Genomic DNA, 15,942 nt, shown 5'->3' with positions numbered 1-15,942 from the left:
AACTGATCACTTCAGGAGCTTGTGGATAATTTTCTTGGCATCCTTACAATAAACAGGGAGAGATTTCTGTCATTTCAGCAAAGACAGCCATATTTCTCGAGTCAGTTCCATGATCCTATTGGGAAGCCCAAAACTCTCAGTGTGAGCTTTTCCACATTTTTAACCATTTGCCAAACTAAAAATTAAATTTAAATGGGTAGAATTATTTCTTGTATTAAGGATGCTAATTTGCAGAGATGCTAGAAAGCATGAAGTCTTGTGCAAAAGAATGTATCCTCCTCCCATTTTATTTCAAGTTAGCATGTTTATCATGTATCGTTGCTAATCTTTTAAAACTGCATCATAGGTCTGATGGGTTTTCAAGTGCTCCAGAAACTGGATCAAGGATACAGAATGCCTCAACCAGCTAATTGTCCTCTAGAGTTGTACAACATTATGTTACAGTGTTGGAATGTCGAACCCAAAGAACGACCAACTTTTGAAACTTTGCACTGGAGATTAGAAGATTATTATGACATGGATTCCACATCTTATGCAGATGCAAATACTTTTATACATTGAATGAATACGTGTTGCTACTGCTCAAGAACAACTTTCCTTTAGGAATTTTTAAAAATCATTTCAAGTCAAAGTTGTAGAATGAAGATAATCTACCTGTGTACATGTGTGTGTGTGTGTGTGTACATATACATATATGTACACATGCAAACACACACCCATACACATAGGTGCATACTCTCTGCAATGGGACTAGAAGAAAGAAAACCTTTTCTGTAAGAATAATGCATTTGTTAGGCTATTACATGCTACATCAAACAAAAGCTGCTATTTTCACCAAAGTAACTGTGAGATCAATCTAACCTCAGAGCAGATAAATGGTGAACTTAAAATAGTGGCGAATGCCAAGGAATGTGTGTTTATTAAAATCTGTGACATTATGCCACAGTCTTGATGGCAGTCATTTGTACTGTCAGATTAAGAATACTGAAATAGGCAGGATCTTTCTCTCTCTCTCTGCTGTACAATGAAGTTATTCTATTTATTATTTAAACAAGGGATAGTAAAGAACACAAATCATAAACAGCCGCCACACAAGAGGCATTGTAACACTACTTTTAATACTTCAGAATGATTATGGGTTATTCTCCAGATTCCACAAGTAATCTGTTAAATCACATTGATTTGTTTTTATGAAAGTATGTGATTGTGCTTATGGATAATCTATCCATAAAAATACCTTGTCTCCTTTTCTATACATATTTCTATACATGTTTCCCTTTTCTATACATATACTGCAGCTACAATTCTGGCCATCCTGAATTAGATGCTGGGGCTGCACCCATGCAATGGATATATATTTACTTTAGGGGGAAAAAAGAAAGTTTACCTGGGTAAACAATCTGCACAGATAATGGGCTTCTTTTGCAGTCAAGTGATGAGCTTCAGTTCATAAATATAGCCTTTGTAATTTTATAACAATCAAATAGTGCACAACTGTTTATGCATTACAGTGCCAGCCTCTACTTCTTCTAACAGGCTCTCAGTAAGGATCAGCTGCCTCCAAGCAGTGATTTCAAATAATTCTGTCAACCAATTTTCTGATATAGATGGATTTCTGTTTTTATTTGTCTGATCCTGGACCACAATGCTGATTGAATTGGGGCCACTCATCCTTTTTATGAAATGCCTGTTTGAGGTACTTGGATTGTACTTCTAGGACCGTAAAAAAACAATCTAATGTAAAACATTGGCTTGTTAAATAAAACTCCAGATAAAGGTACTATTTGTTAGACATCTATGTTATTTATTTTCATTGTGCATTCTTTTAGTTTGTCTTAATGAGAACTATGCTGCCAGTTATTTTTGGCAATTCATTTTCTATAAATGGCAAATCCACGAAAGTCTACTTTTTGACACTAAAAAAAGAAAGTATATTCTACTTTCTGGAGATTGTGTTTAACTTCTGCAGGTATTATCAGAGATCAGACTTGCGTGTTGGAAGCATCACCCTTTGATATGGCAAAAAAAAATCACTTGCAATAAAAATAAAGTATAGATTGAAATCTTCCTCTCACATTAATTACATTTATCTTTTATAATAATAACTTTAACAACCTAAGATATGCAGATGATACCACTCTAATGGCAGAAAGTGAAAAGGAACTAAAGAGCCTCTTGTTGCGGGTGAAGAAGGAGAGTGCAAAAGTTGGGTTGAAACTAAAAATTAAGAAAACTAAGATCATGGCATCTGGCCCTCTCAATTCCTGGCAAATACTGTAGATGGGGAAGAAATGGAGGTAGTGACAGGTTTTATTTTCCTGGGCTCCAAGATCACCGCAGACGGGGACTACAGCCAAGAAATTAAAAGACGCTTGCTCCTGGGGAGGAAATCAATGGCAAATCTAGACAGCACACTAAAAAGCAGAGACATCACCCTGCCAACAAAAGTGTGTATAGTCAAGGCTATGGTCTTCCCAGTTGCAATGTATGGCTGTGAAAGTTGGACCATAAGAAAGGTTGAGCGCTGAAGCCTTTGAACTATGGTGCTGGAGAAGACTCCTATGAGTCCCTTGGACTGCAAGGCGATCAAACCGGTAAGTCCTAGAGGAGATCAACCCTGACTGCTCTTTAGAAGGTCAGATCCTGAAGCTGAAACTCAAATACTTTGGCCACCTAATAAGAAGGAAGGACTCACTGGTGAAGAGCCTAATGCTGGGAAAGATTGAGGGCAAGAGAAGAAAGGGACGACAGAGAATGAGGTGGCTGGATGGAGTCACTGAAGTAGTAGGCGTGAGCCTAAATGGACTCCAGAAGATGGTAGAGGACAGGAAGGCCTGAAGGAACATTGTCCATGGGGTTGCAATGGGTTGGACACAACTTCGCAACTAACAACAACAACAGATAATAACTTTATACCAAATAATTCTTTTATGATGAACAAATCTCTTCTAACTGTGACATCATTCAATGAACTTGATTTCTGAAGCCTTGGATGTAAATCCAAGGTTCTACATTTCAATTTTTTACTGTGGTCACTGAAAAAAGAACACCAGTCCATTATTTGGAGAGGGTTAAGACTACTTAGTATCATGCCAATGCAGTGAAGGTGGCATAACACCAGTGAAGCCATTATCTATGAACAAATACTGTAATGTCATTGGTTTGCTTTGTTTCTTTTCTGCTGTGGTGATAGGAAAGGTACTACTATTGGCAACTGCATATTCGGTTTTACTCCATTCTAAAAAAAAAAGAAAGAATTTGTCATCCATTCTCAATATTGCATCAAAGAGATGTATTTAATTGGCAGTGAAAAACTGCTTATAAAGATGTAGTCTTACTCACATAAATTGTTGAATGTACTTGTGCTATAATTTATTTCAGGAATAAACAAAATGCTTTGTTTCTGTCCTTGATGGGCTAGAACATATGTAAATGAAAAGATGTAAGCACCATTAAACAACACAGTCATGTAATGGATGGTGAATGAATGATGCAGGAGAGGTAGAGGGATTCTAATAAAATCTAAAAAGGAATTGACAGTTCTAAAAAATATAACAAACCAAGACTTTTATTATATTTTTCCCATTGGAGAAAAAAATCTTTCCAGATTTTTCTCCAAGTATTTCCCACACAAATTGTCCTAGAATGAAGCTAAATCTCTAGCATTAAGTAGATTTAAATGGCCAGGCTGTCAACAAAATATCCCGACTCTTTGACCAGTCTAAGCTATGGTTATTTAACCTTTGTTGATTGAAAAGCCACAGAGATTTAGTTCATACCACATGCTAAAGCCTAACCAAACAACCCACATTATGATTTAATCCTAATGAGATGTATGAACCCAACTGTTGCAGCTGCTATCCACAAAACCAAAACCTAATGAATCTTAGAAAAAAAGAAAGAAAAGAAATTATGTCATTATGACTGCTGTTAACCACTGTTGGGAATCTGTGCTCCTGAAAAAAATCAAGATAATGGTCCTCCAAATTTTGCTTCTTATGGATCAGGTGGAATGAAGTCCCATGAGTGTTTTTCATGTAGCTAATCCTCTAATGCAGACATGTCAAACTCGTGACGTCACATGATGTCGTGCAATGTATTGGGACAGTTTTGCCATTGCCGGCAATGGAGTGGGTGCGGCTTCCGGATGACGTGTCTGGCCCATGGGCCGGCAGTTTGACACCCCTGCTCTAATGTACTTGGTTCTATTGGCATATTCTTCTTTTTTCTAGATGCATGAGAAGAAAGAAGGACTTATAACAGTAATTCACTTCATCATGTGCTTAGTTAATGTATATTTCAACCCTACTCCTAGCCTGGCTGATAAATTTGGTTCCATAAAAAATTCCATGTTCCTATTTTATACCTGTGATGGCAAATTATGTTTGTCTGGTTTATGCAAGAATAGAAAAAGCAGTTGAAATACTTTGACTCAGTTTTAATCAAGTTTTGACTTCATTTTATAAGGTTTTTTCATATTCATATTTATAGATCATATGACTGTCTAGATAGGAGCCTTCCTGCTTTTATGTGTTCAGACTTAGAAGAATGGGCTTGTTTCCATGGAAAATTTCTTCAAAATTCCTGAGGATCTATTGAGCATGAGTCAAGTGGAGTTGAGTGGCCAATTAATATAAACAAGTAAACAATATGATGCATAAACAGTCTACAGGCCAATGAATATAAACAAGTAAACAATATGATGCATAAACAGGTTTCTTTTGTGACCTTCCATGGTTTGTCTGAAACACATTTTAGCATTAGCACATGAAGGGAAACAGTTATTGCTTCACACACAGTACCCAGGAACAGGGGCAAGCAATGCAGAATCTTAATTGGCAATAGAACTGGCCAGAGACAATGGAAATGATTTTGACCACAAGTAGAGGATCAATCACAAGCCAAACTACTACAACAAGAAGAAATAAACATACTGTAGGTTTGTACTGCAGTTCCTAATGCTTCTAATGAAAATTTCTTTGCTGTAAAAGCAAAGTCCACAGTCCACAAATAACCCATCCAATATATAATATACTGAATTAAAGAGAAGATTCTAGTATTGAAGTATACACCTAATAAATAATGGATAATATCCATTGTAATGATCTATTCTCAAATATCCTATGAAACTCACTACACAGAATGTTTGAGCATGTTTTTTGTTGCAAATTGTCTCAAATAGCTAAAGCATACCCAATATTTAAGTTATCCAAAACATTTAAGTTAGTCATTCAGCTAGCCTACTAAAGAAAGTAAAATGAAACTTAACATTTCATTAAGAAATAAAGATGGATTTAGGTAAGATCAATAATAGTAGTAGTAATAATAATAATAATAATAATAATAATAATAATAATAATAATAATAATAATAATAATAATAATAATAATAATAATATGATCATGATGATTATGATCATGATGATGATGATGTCTGGAGTATTAGTGTGACATGCACCTGCCACACATGCCAGACTTAACTCGTGATAAGAAAAAAGTAGTCTGGATAGTGGACTTGCAGTACCTGGAGCCAGCAGAATCAAAGAGAAAGAACTGGGGGGAGGGAATCACAATATACGAAGACTTGCAAACAGAAGTAGAACAACTGTGGCACACAAAATGGTGCCAATAGTGATAGGCACTTTGAATGCAATCTCAAAACAACTTGAGCACCACTTGAACACCATTGTCATTGACAAAAATCACCATCAGTCACAAAATGCAGCTTTATTCAGAACAGCTCATATCCTGCAACAATACCTTTGTCACCATCAAACAACAACACCTGCCTATCCCAGGTCCTTGGGAAGTATATGACAGGTGAATAAAAATGCCACTTCCAGTCTAAACAACCATTGGCTGACAATGCAACCAACCATAATCAAATTAAACTTGTATGCTCCCCAACTCTCAACAGCTTCTTTTCTGCCTCAGTCCATCAATGCACACATTTGTGTATTCACTCTTTTGTTTTGTCCACAATGCTTCTAACACTAATGTTAGTGGACTTGTAAAGATATTGTGGGAGGATTACAGGAGACACCCCCCCAAGATATCAGTTCAATTTGTAGAACTATCTAAAGCATGCACAAGGCCACTCTCCTGTTGTTACAACTTTTCAAGATGTCATCTTTGACAGCCTGTCAGCATTTCTTCAGCTGATGGAGAAGTAGTGAAAAGGCTGGAATGCTTTCTTACATGGGCATTCCAAATCTGAACCATCACTTCTCTTTTAAGGATAGAGGTAGGCTTTCTTAGCTTCCTCCCAAATGCAGGGGAATTTGTAAGGAATGTCTCATCCCTTGCATTAGACATCCAGGGCAGGCTGGTAAATAGCCAAACTGAGAAAAAGGCCAATGAAGGAAAAGTGTGACCCCATTTGTGGCAACAGTTTTTTAAAAAAGGACCTAGGGAATGATGTATCCATGAGCTTTATGTATCCATAAATCGCTGAAAACAATAATCAAAGAAAAAAAAGTAGTTCAGGTCTTGTTAAAGGAAAATCTGTACGGAGTTTGCAAAGACAAATCCTGCCTTATTAACCATTGTTGAGGATATCTGCAGGCGTATGAATGGAGATGTGCATGTGATATTCTGTACTTGGAATTTTCAAAAAGCCTCTGGCAAAATCCCTCATTAAAAGCTCTTAAGTAAATGCAAACAAACGGTCATGGAACAAGAGGGCATGCTCTTTACTAATGGGTTCAAAAACATAAAGCTAAAACTGGGACTGGGGAAATAAAAAGATAGAGACCTTCAAGGGTGCTTTTTAAGTTATTAAAAATGATATTGATTCTTAAGCAATAATCTGGTAGAGAGTAGGAAACTATACTCAAACTATTGAAAAGTTTGAGAAGGATCCTTTGGTTAATGGCTAATCAAACAGCAAACATTTCAATTTGAGAAATTCTAATGGTATGGCTAGCTGGGGAATTTTGGGAGTTGAAGTCCACATGTCTTAAAGTTGCCAAGGTTGGGGAAAAACTGCTCTAAACTGATGCACATTAGAGCAACACCGCTTCCCCAACCTGCCATTTCACATACAAGCTGAAATATAATGATTTTTTTCATCCAAAATGTTTGGCATACTGTTGGAAACAAATGAAATGTATGTTTCTATATTTACCTTGAAGGATGAATTTATGGAAGGTGGAAAGAATGGCATTAGATTAGGCCATCTGAGCAAGTGGTCATCTTCCAACTCAGGGGTCTTCAAACTCGGCCCTTTTATGACTCATGGACTTCAACTCCCAGAATTCGTCAGCCAGCATGCCTGGCTGAGGAATTCTGGGAGTTGAAGTCCATGAGTCATAAAAGGGCCGAGTTTGAAGACCCCTGTTCTAAGTGGTTTTTCAACTGAGCAACTGGTTGATTGAGATTGGGTTCATTGCTTGGTTAGATTTATTCTTTTTCGTGAAGAGTTCAAGTCTTACCTGGGCAGCCATCTTTATTCTATCTCTCCAATAGCAACTTTGTTGGACTGAGAGAGTGGGAAAGAATAATTTTTCCAGACCTTGAAGTCATGTAATTTTGGAGCCTTGTCTGGTTGTGTTTTATGTTTTAGGGAGTGTGGTTTGTCTAGACACATAGGCTTTTCTTTATTGGTTTTTTTTAATGTATTTTTTTTTAATGTAAGCCACTTAGAATTCCTCTCAAGCTGGACTGGCTCTAAATCTCATAAATAAAATAAAAATAAAGTAAAATACCAGATGACATTGATTTTGTTTTTCCATTAAAAGAAAGTACCTTTAATAGATTCAACATTACAATATAAAGGGTCACTCAAAAGCCTAATAATATGAACAATTGCTCCAGAAAGAAGAATAACAATGCAGTTGGTTGTTTTTCCCCCTCAGCATTACCTTTAATTCAATTATACAAACATACCACTGATGTTTTTTAAAACAATTTTAAAAATCCCCAGTAGATGGAGGTAAAGATTTTTTATCTTAGCACACCTTCAAGTATAACTAAAAGGAATACACTTAACACCCTTTGTAGGCACCCTATAGATAGGTCTGCTGTAGCTTGAAGATTTGATAGTGAACCTGCAAGTGGTGACATTAGAGAAGTTACATAGATTCCTAGTGTTATGCCACTGTATATAAAATGTAGCAGATTTTTCACAAACTACCAGGGCAAATCTGAATGCAGATACCAGACTTGTGTAGGAAGTCAGCACCCCTCCCTCTGAGAATGAAATATTTTGGGGAATATTAAAAGAGGCAGGATAGAATATTTCCCCTGAAGAAGAAATGGAATTTTTAAAAATCCATTCAGAAAGACTAAAAGGTAAAGGTAAAGGTTCCCTCGCACATGTGTGTTTGCTGTTTCCAACTCTAGGGGCTGGTGCTCATCTCTGTTTCAAAGCTGAAGAGCCAGCGACTTCCGGTGGCGACGCGACGTCGAAAGACAGCCGTTTTCGGGCTGCCCGCTCCGCAGCTGTGTTTTTCCATCGTAAACAGTGCCGATCAGCTGTTTAGATGGATTTGAAGCCCCCTCCTCGGGAGAAGAGGAGGGGGTGAGGCCCCAGGTAGGGGTTGAGCTCTCCGGGGCCGCCTGAGCTGAGAGCTTGGGCGGCTGAAGGATGAGCCCCCCCGAAGCCTGGGTTGCTCCGAGCTGCGCAGCGCCTCTGCTCTGGGATTTTTGGAGCAGAGCCAGGCGTTAGCAACCACCCCTGCCAAAAGGAAATACTTTTGATTATCAAGATGCAGGCAGAGCGGTACAGGAGGTCAAGGTGAAGTGGACTCTTTATTTTTACTCTCTAGCTCAATGGATTTTATAGCTTTAAAGTGAAAGTGCGTAATAAGTGAAAGTGGGGGAAGATGGCGGCTAAAACTTCTAAAGCTCTTCGGAATGCGGGGTCTTCCCTGGTGCAAGAGACCTCATTGCAAGCTTTGCTTCCTCCTGCATCTCCCCCGGTATTGACGCTTAAGGATTTACAAGACGCTCTTGGAAAGCATGCACAATTGATGTCTGATATGATGGATGAAAAGTTGAAAAAGCTGGAGGAGAAATTGGAGGAGAAAATGGAGAAATTGGAGAAGAAGATGGAAGAGAAGCTGAGAGCAATGAGGGTGGACATCTTGTCTAAGGTTGAATCCGTAGCTGAATGTGTGCTATAGCTGGATATAAAAGTGGAGGATCTCAGTCAAAAGAACTCTATATTAGAAGCAAAGGTATTAGAAAATGAAAATATAAGGGATAAAATGGACGAAGAATTGAGCCTTGTTCAGTATAATCAGATGCAGTATGCTATTAGAATTAGGGGTTTAAAGGAGAATGGTAAAGAAGATTTAAAGCAGCTGATTTCTGAGGCTCTGGAAGGGGTACTGGGCCAGTCAGCATCTGAAATTGAGGGAAATATGGACAAAGTTTTTCGTGTAAATTCATGGATTGCAAGACAGAGGAAGTTACCCAGAGATGTGATGGTCTATTTTACAAAGAGAGTAATTAGAGATGAAGTCATTCAAGCTGCTTATGATACTAATTTGGTAGTGGCTGAGCAAGAAGTTTTGGTTTTAAAAGAGATCCCTCCGAAGATCCTAAGGAGAAGGAAAGATTTTGCATTTCTAGTACAGGAACTTAAGAAACGTGATATTAAGTTTAGATGGGAGATTCCAGTTGGGTTGGTGGTGACGCACGAAGGTAAAAGACATCGTTTGGTTACTGTGGCTCAGGCACGTGATTTTTATAGTAATGTGTTAAAAGCAACCCCCCTATCATTTTTGGAAGCTGCAAAAGGATACGGTGTGGGAAAGCTTCAAGATGTTGCAGATAGACAGACAGAGGACAATGGTGTTGGAGGGGATCAAGCCACAGTCTCATTGGTTGCTGCAGGAGGCCAGAAGATGACGCGTGCCGCCCTAAGAAGAGCGAGACGAGAGCAAGAGCAAGACCAGCAGAAAGTTATGGAATCTTCAAAGTGTGCTTACAGTGAAGATGTGGCAGGAGAGCGGTCTAAAGAAGTTTTGGGGGTCATGACAGAGGTGCTCCAAAAGTTTTGGGGCGTTAAGGTTGCTGATTAAATTTTTAGATTAGAATGTCAATGGAGTAAAATTATTATAGAGGAGAAAGAAGGTTTTTTTTTCTTTTTTAATATTTTACACAATTTAAGATTGATGTTATTTGCTTGCTAGAAAAGTATATTAGGGTTATGGATTTAAAGTATGTGTTGAACTAAGAATGGGTATGTAAGCTCCTAATTAACAACAAGTTGTCTTAGAGATTGCCTAAATTTTTTTTTTTATATACTCTTTTTATTTGAACTTTTATTTGAACTTAAGGATGATTTGGAACTGCGAGACATTTGGCGTGATACATGCAAGAACTATTTTTGATTATAGTTTAGTTTGGTCGGAGATTATTAAGATTAATAGAGATAAGCGCTTTTGGCGCGTAACTGAGAATTTGTTTGGAAATTAGAGAAAGGTGGTAGAATGCAAATAGCAGGTGAAAGTTTTTTTTTCTTTTCCTTTTTTTTTTAAATTAATATGAATAAGGACTGGGATTAAGAAAATTTATTTTGAGTAAAGATCTTTTTCTGTTTTCCTCTTTTTCTTTTCTACTTTATTTGTAATATTAATATTGTTTGTACTCATTTTATATGAGCTAGAGAGAGAGAGAATTTATAGTTTATTGTTGATAACATAGGGGTGTTTATGTTTGTTTTTTGATTTTATGCCCTGTATTTAGCTCTGGGAAGTCGGGGGGGGGGAGGAGGGAGTGGGGGAGAGGGATAGGGGTGGGGGAGGGGGGATTAAAGTCAAAATGTATTGTAAAACTTTTTAAATAAAAAAAAAAAGCTGAAGAGCCAGCGCTTGTCTGAGAACGTCTCCGTAGTCAAGTGGCCGACATGACTAGACACCAAAGGCGCACGGAGCGCTGTTACCTTCCCACCATAGTGGTCCCTATTTTTCTACTTGCATTTTTACATGATTTCGAACTGCTAGGTTGACAGAAGCTGGGACAAGTAACAAGCACTCACTCTGTTACGCGGCACTCGGGATTCGATCTGCCAAACTGCCGACCATCTGATCGACAAGCTCAGCATCCTAACCCACTGAGCCACCGCGTCCCTTCTTCAGAAAGACTGGGGCCACACTATTCATAAGTGAAATGCCTTCAGCCCCCACAGCTGCCCCACCCAGCTCCAAGGATAGGCGCCACAGTGGGAGTCAGGCAACAATAATTAGAATACCAAAAGGGCACATTCAATCACAGGTCAAAGTACATTGCATAAGAACTGGCATCTCAAATACAAAGCCCAAAGAAGGTATAAAAACCCACCCACTCTCAACTCCATTTTGTCAGCTGTCCCAGAACTGCATGCTGTTGCTTGTTCTGCTCATCAATAAACAGAAACCTTATTTCTTTAAGCAGCCTCCATTTTATTCCCAGCTTGGAACTGGACCTGGTTTTTCTTCCAACACAAATTAAGCCAATTGGTATGATTACCATCAGATTCAACATCTGCTTATAAAAGTTTTAAAGACTCACTCTGCCCATTTCTGGGTTTTGTTCTAAGATTATGAAATCATTATGTCTTTCAATATGTGAAGACTAAGTATCTAGGATGGATGGATGGATGGACAAATAAGATGTCATATGCTGTTTTGCTGGAGTGTATTCATTCATTAATTACTGAGTCAAAAGATTCATTTGCCTCACAGGAAATATCCCCATCAGCTTATAGGATTCTGAAACACATGAAAATATATCAGTTCAGAAAAAGCAATAAAACTGCAACCCCCAAAACAAGCAGGAGCAGGGGCTAAAATATAAGTATGCATTCTGAAGGGTTCTTTATACTAGCAATGCTGAAGCCATCTTGAATCCTTGTACTTTTGGGTCCAAGATCTAAGAATGCCCTGTCCTTATGTGTGTCAAGCTCAGGATTCTGTTGGCTGAAAAGCCAGCCAATAGGAGATCCACTTGAATTTTTCTTGTTCAGGAAGCTCATAGAAGTATAATCCATCCAATCCAATCACACAATTCGAAGTTTAGGCTTTAAAAGATATTGGAGTGGAAGAGAAAAGACAGAAGCATTTCTCTGAAAAGAAGGTGAAGTGGTTTGTTTTTTTTAAAAAGTTATCTTTGAAAAAGCAGGCTTGCCTTTTAATCCTTGACCTAGAATGAAAGTTAAGAGACAAATATAATGCAAACAATGATCTGGGAAAATAGCACTTGATTTAGGAAAGCAAGTGTCTCTCTCTAATGTCTTCCTTGGAATACAATAATGAGAAAGAGCAGAGAGACAGGGTGAAGTCACTTGTCACCACATACCCCTTGCTCATTGAGAAAAACGGACCCCAGTCTGCACACCTTCCTATGCATATGACATTAGGCTAGGAGAAGGAAAAAGAGATGAAGGAATCATTGTTCCCATACTAAGAGTGGTGGAAAGAAAGCAGTCATATTTGAGTATAATAGTTGAGTTGAATGCAGAATACTTTTCTAAAGAAAAGCCAGTTTAGAAGAAACATTACACCAAAAATTCAGGAAATAGCTCAATATAGCTCTTAGACCAATAGTAGTTGGTGCATAGAAACAAAGCATTGTAATAATTGCTGTCTAGCAAGAATCTAGGGAATCTACAGAGAGCCAGTTTGCTGTGGCGGTTAAGGTACCAAACTAGAAACCTAGGACACTGTGAGTTTTCCAATCCCACCTTAGGCACCAGCTGGATGACCTTGGACCAGTCATTCTCTCTCAGCCCTAGGTAGGATGCAATGGCAAAATATTTCCAACTACAGGGACTTGTCCAGTTAAAAACTGCTTTGAAGCAAACAGTTTCTGTTTTCTGTGCGGCCCCAGTAAGATTATAGGAAGCCTTCGCTGTAAGGAGTGAAGGAGGGCTAAACAAGCATTTGTTGGTTTAATTTTGATCCCTGCAAGGAACAAGGAGTGGACTCAGTGGCCTCAATGGCCTCTCCAGTTCAAAAATTATATTATATAAAAATCAAACCACAAGCAAAATGGGTAAACCAGATGGGGTACCAATTCCCTTTGATCTGCTATTCAATTATACTAAACCAAAGGAAAAGAAGCAACAACCCCCAGCATCAATTTTTTTTATTTTAATTCCATTTATATCCCGCCCTTCTCCAAAGACTCAGGACGGCTTACAAGCTTAGCAGTAGCCTTCATTCTATGTATATGCCTGCTTATTAGGGCTTTCACACACACCCCAAGCGGCATTATTACAAAGTCAGCTTAATTGCCCCCAACAATCTGGGTCCTCATTTTACCTATCTCGGAAGGATGGAAGGCTGAGTCAACCTTGAGCCTGGTGGGATGCGAACCTGCACTAATTGCAGGCAGCTGGTGTTACTTAAGGAGGCATTAGCCCACTGCTCCACCAAGGCTCATTACAGTCATGTTGACATAAAACTAGATAGGTGGGGCAAGGTCAGCCCACATGCAAATGATTGGAGAAGTGACAGGTCGTGTAGAGGTGAGAGGGAGAGGTGGAAAGAAAATTAAGACTCCCATTCTGTGTTCTGATTTTTTTTTCTATAGAACTGTGTTGTCATTATTGTTTACTCTTCTTTGGGAAGGGTGTGCGTTAAATGACATAAGAAATATACCATGCTATATTCAGCCTTCCTGGGAGAAGCAGTTGCTATTTGTCCATTTTTAAGGGGTACAGGACACTGAGGTTCAATGATGCTGGTCTTCCTCTGGAATGGCCTTACTCTGGAGCGCAGGCTCTGACTGACCTTTTCTGCTGCTGGAAGCAGCTGAAAATTGAGTTCTTTCAAAGGGCACATGGGATTTGAGATCTGGTTAGGGTTTAGCTTTATTATTGTTTTAATACTATCAAAGGCAGATGGTCTCCTGATTGCACAGACCTGTAAAGCCTCTGAGAGTCCTATGAACATGTGGTAAAATGTAAGTATGCTACATAGATAAATAATAGCAGTTAGACTTATATTCTGTTTCATAGTGCTTTATAGCCCTCTCCAAGCTGTTTACAAATATCAGCACATTGCCCCCAACAATCTGGATCCTCATTTTACGAACCTCAGAAGGATGGAAGGCTGAGTCAATCTTGAGCCGATCAGGATCGAACTGCTGGCAATTGGCAGAATTAGCCTGCAATGCTGCATTCTAACCACTGCACCACTGAGCCTCACATAAATAACTCTGCATAATTGTCTTTTCCTTCAGTAAACAAAGTACCTGATATTAGGTCCACAGACTAATAATAAACCAATGTAAGTGAGAAACAATAGTCCAGCATTTCCAAAATCAATGTCCTTTAGATATGTGAGAATTCAACACCTGAAATTATCAGTCAGCATTTTGTACCAGGGTTTAAGTTGGTGAGTAGTGCTTCTCAGGTCGTTGAGAACCATTATATAAACACTGAATGGGTACAATCCAATTTCAAAGATGGGAAAAGCACAATCACACACACATACATATACACACATGCCTTGATTTCTGCATTCTGTGCGATAGCAGAGGTGTCTGTGGGATGTGGTGCTTTTATCAAAACTAGGAAAGCAGTGTTGTTTTGTTCCAATGCAAACTCCACTCCTTTCATGCATGCATACAGTTTCACAAGTCACATTCCAAAGGACCAGAGGTTGCATCACAATACGTCGTGACACCCCCTCCCCCATGGAGGTCACTGCATAGTAGGCAGAGATTCTGTGTATCTGTGACTGTTTTCTTGTCTACAATAAAGCAACTTGTCAAGGTGTGTCATACCTGCGAAGCCTGTGCTGTTAATGCCTGAATGTGTGGTTAATGTGGCCACTGCACATGTCAAAGCATGGTTTAGCGTTTGAATGTGAAGTATTGCACAGCCCTAATTTTGGAGATGACACACACCATTCCAAATTCAGTTTCTAAATTTGCTTTAGTTGTTTAATGTTTATGTATTACCCATGAATTGTGGCTGTAGTATTATTATTTATCCTTCTTTTCATCTTCCTTACTCATCCTTTTATTGGTATGACAATGATGATGATGATGATGATGATGATGATGATGATGATGATGATGATGATGATGATTCTGTTGCTGTGCATATACACAGAGCGTTTCTATACCGGAGACAAATTCCTCGTGTGTATAATCATATTTGGCTAAATAAAGTTCAGTTCAATTCAATTCAGTTGAGTTGAGTTGAGTTGAGTTCAATTCAATTCAATTCAATTCAGCTCAGCTCAGCTTAGCTCAACTCAACTCAATTCAACTCAACTCAACTCAACTCAACTCAACTCAACTCAACTCAAGATCAGCCCCTCAAAAACTCCAGTGGAGTACAGGTAGTCCTTGGCTTACAACTGTTTTTTTAGTGACCGTTCAAAGTTACAACAGCACTGAAAAAAGTAACTTATGACAACTTTCAACATTTATGACCATTGGAGCATCACCATGGTCACATGATTTACATTCAGATGCTTGGCAACTGATTCACATTTATGACAGTTGCAGTGTTTCATGGTCACGTGATTCCCTTTTGTGACCTTCTCACAAGCAAAGTCAATGGGGAAGCCAGTTTCACTTAACAACCATGTTACTAATTTAACAACTGCAGTGATTCACTTAACAAATGTGACAAGAAAAGTCATAAAATGGGGCAAAACTCACTTAGCAATGTAAATTTTGGGCTCAATTTTGGTCATAAATTGAGGACTACCTGTAATCCAGCATCATTATAAAAAAGAATACCAAAAATGCCTGGGCAAAGGCTTCTTTGGGCTAAAGTATTATTATTTTTTTAATTCTTACCTGGCAGAGCTTTTTGTCCAAAAGTCAGCAGAAAAAGGAACTGCAAACTGATATAATGTAACCTGCATCCAGATGTTTAGTTGCATCTGAATGACAATGTCCCATAGGTACAGCTGGATGTGGCTTCTAAAACAAAAGGGGAAAAGCTTCCCATTGAGGGTTACAAGTTGCAAGCACATGATCTGGATCTAATTCA

At 38.6% G+C, this 15,942-nt stretch overlaps 1 protein-coding gene across 3 annotated transcripts in view; it reads left to right on the top strand.

The window, feature by feature from the left end:
• Positions 1–4,871, top strand: part of FRK (fyn related Src family tyrosine kinase) — a 62,112-nt gene extending 57,241 nt beyond the window's left edge. For 2 of the 3 annotated variants that reach the window (XM_081325426.1, XM_081325425.1), the window contains one exon: positions 347–3,357. In XM_081325426.1, the coding sequence (XP_081181552.1) occupies positions 347–561 (215 nt within the window). In that variant the 3' untranslated portion in view covers positions 562–3,357. Of the gene's footprint in view, positions 1–346; positions 3,358–4,491 lie in introns of those variants that run through there. The other variant, XM_081325427.1, reaches the window with a different exon arrangement.
• The last annotated feature ends 11,071 nt before the right edge of the window (positions 4,872–15,942 follow it).

Source organism: Vipera berus (assembly GCF_964194415.1).
Source record: "Vipera berus genome assembly, chromosome: 1".
In the NCBI taxonomy this organism is placed as follows: domain Eukaryota; kingdom Metazoa; phylum Chordata; class Lepidosauria; order Squamata; family Viperidae; genus Vipera; species Vipera berus.
This window is presented reverse-complemented; position numbering and strand designations above follow the sequence as displayed.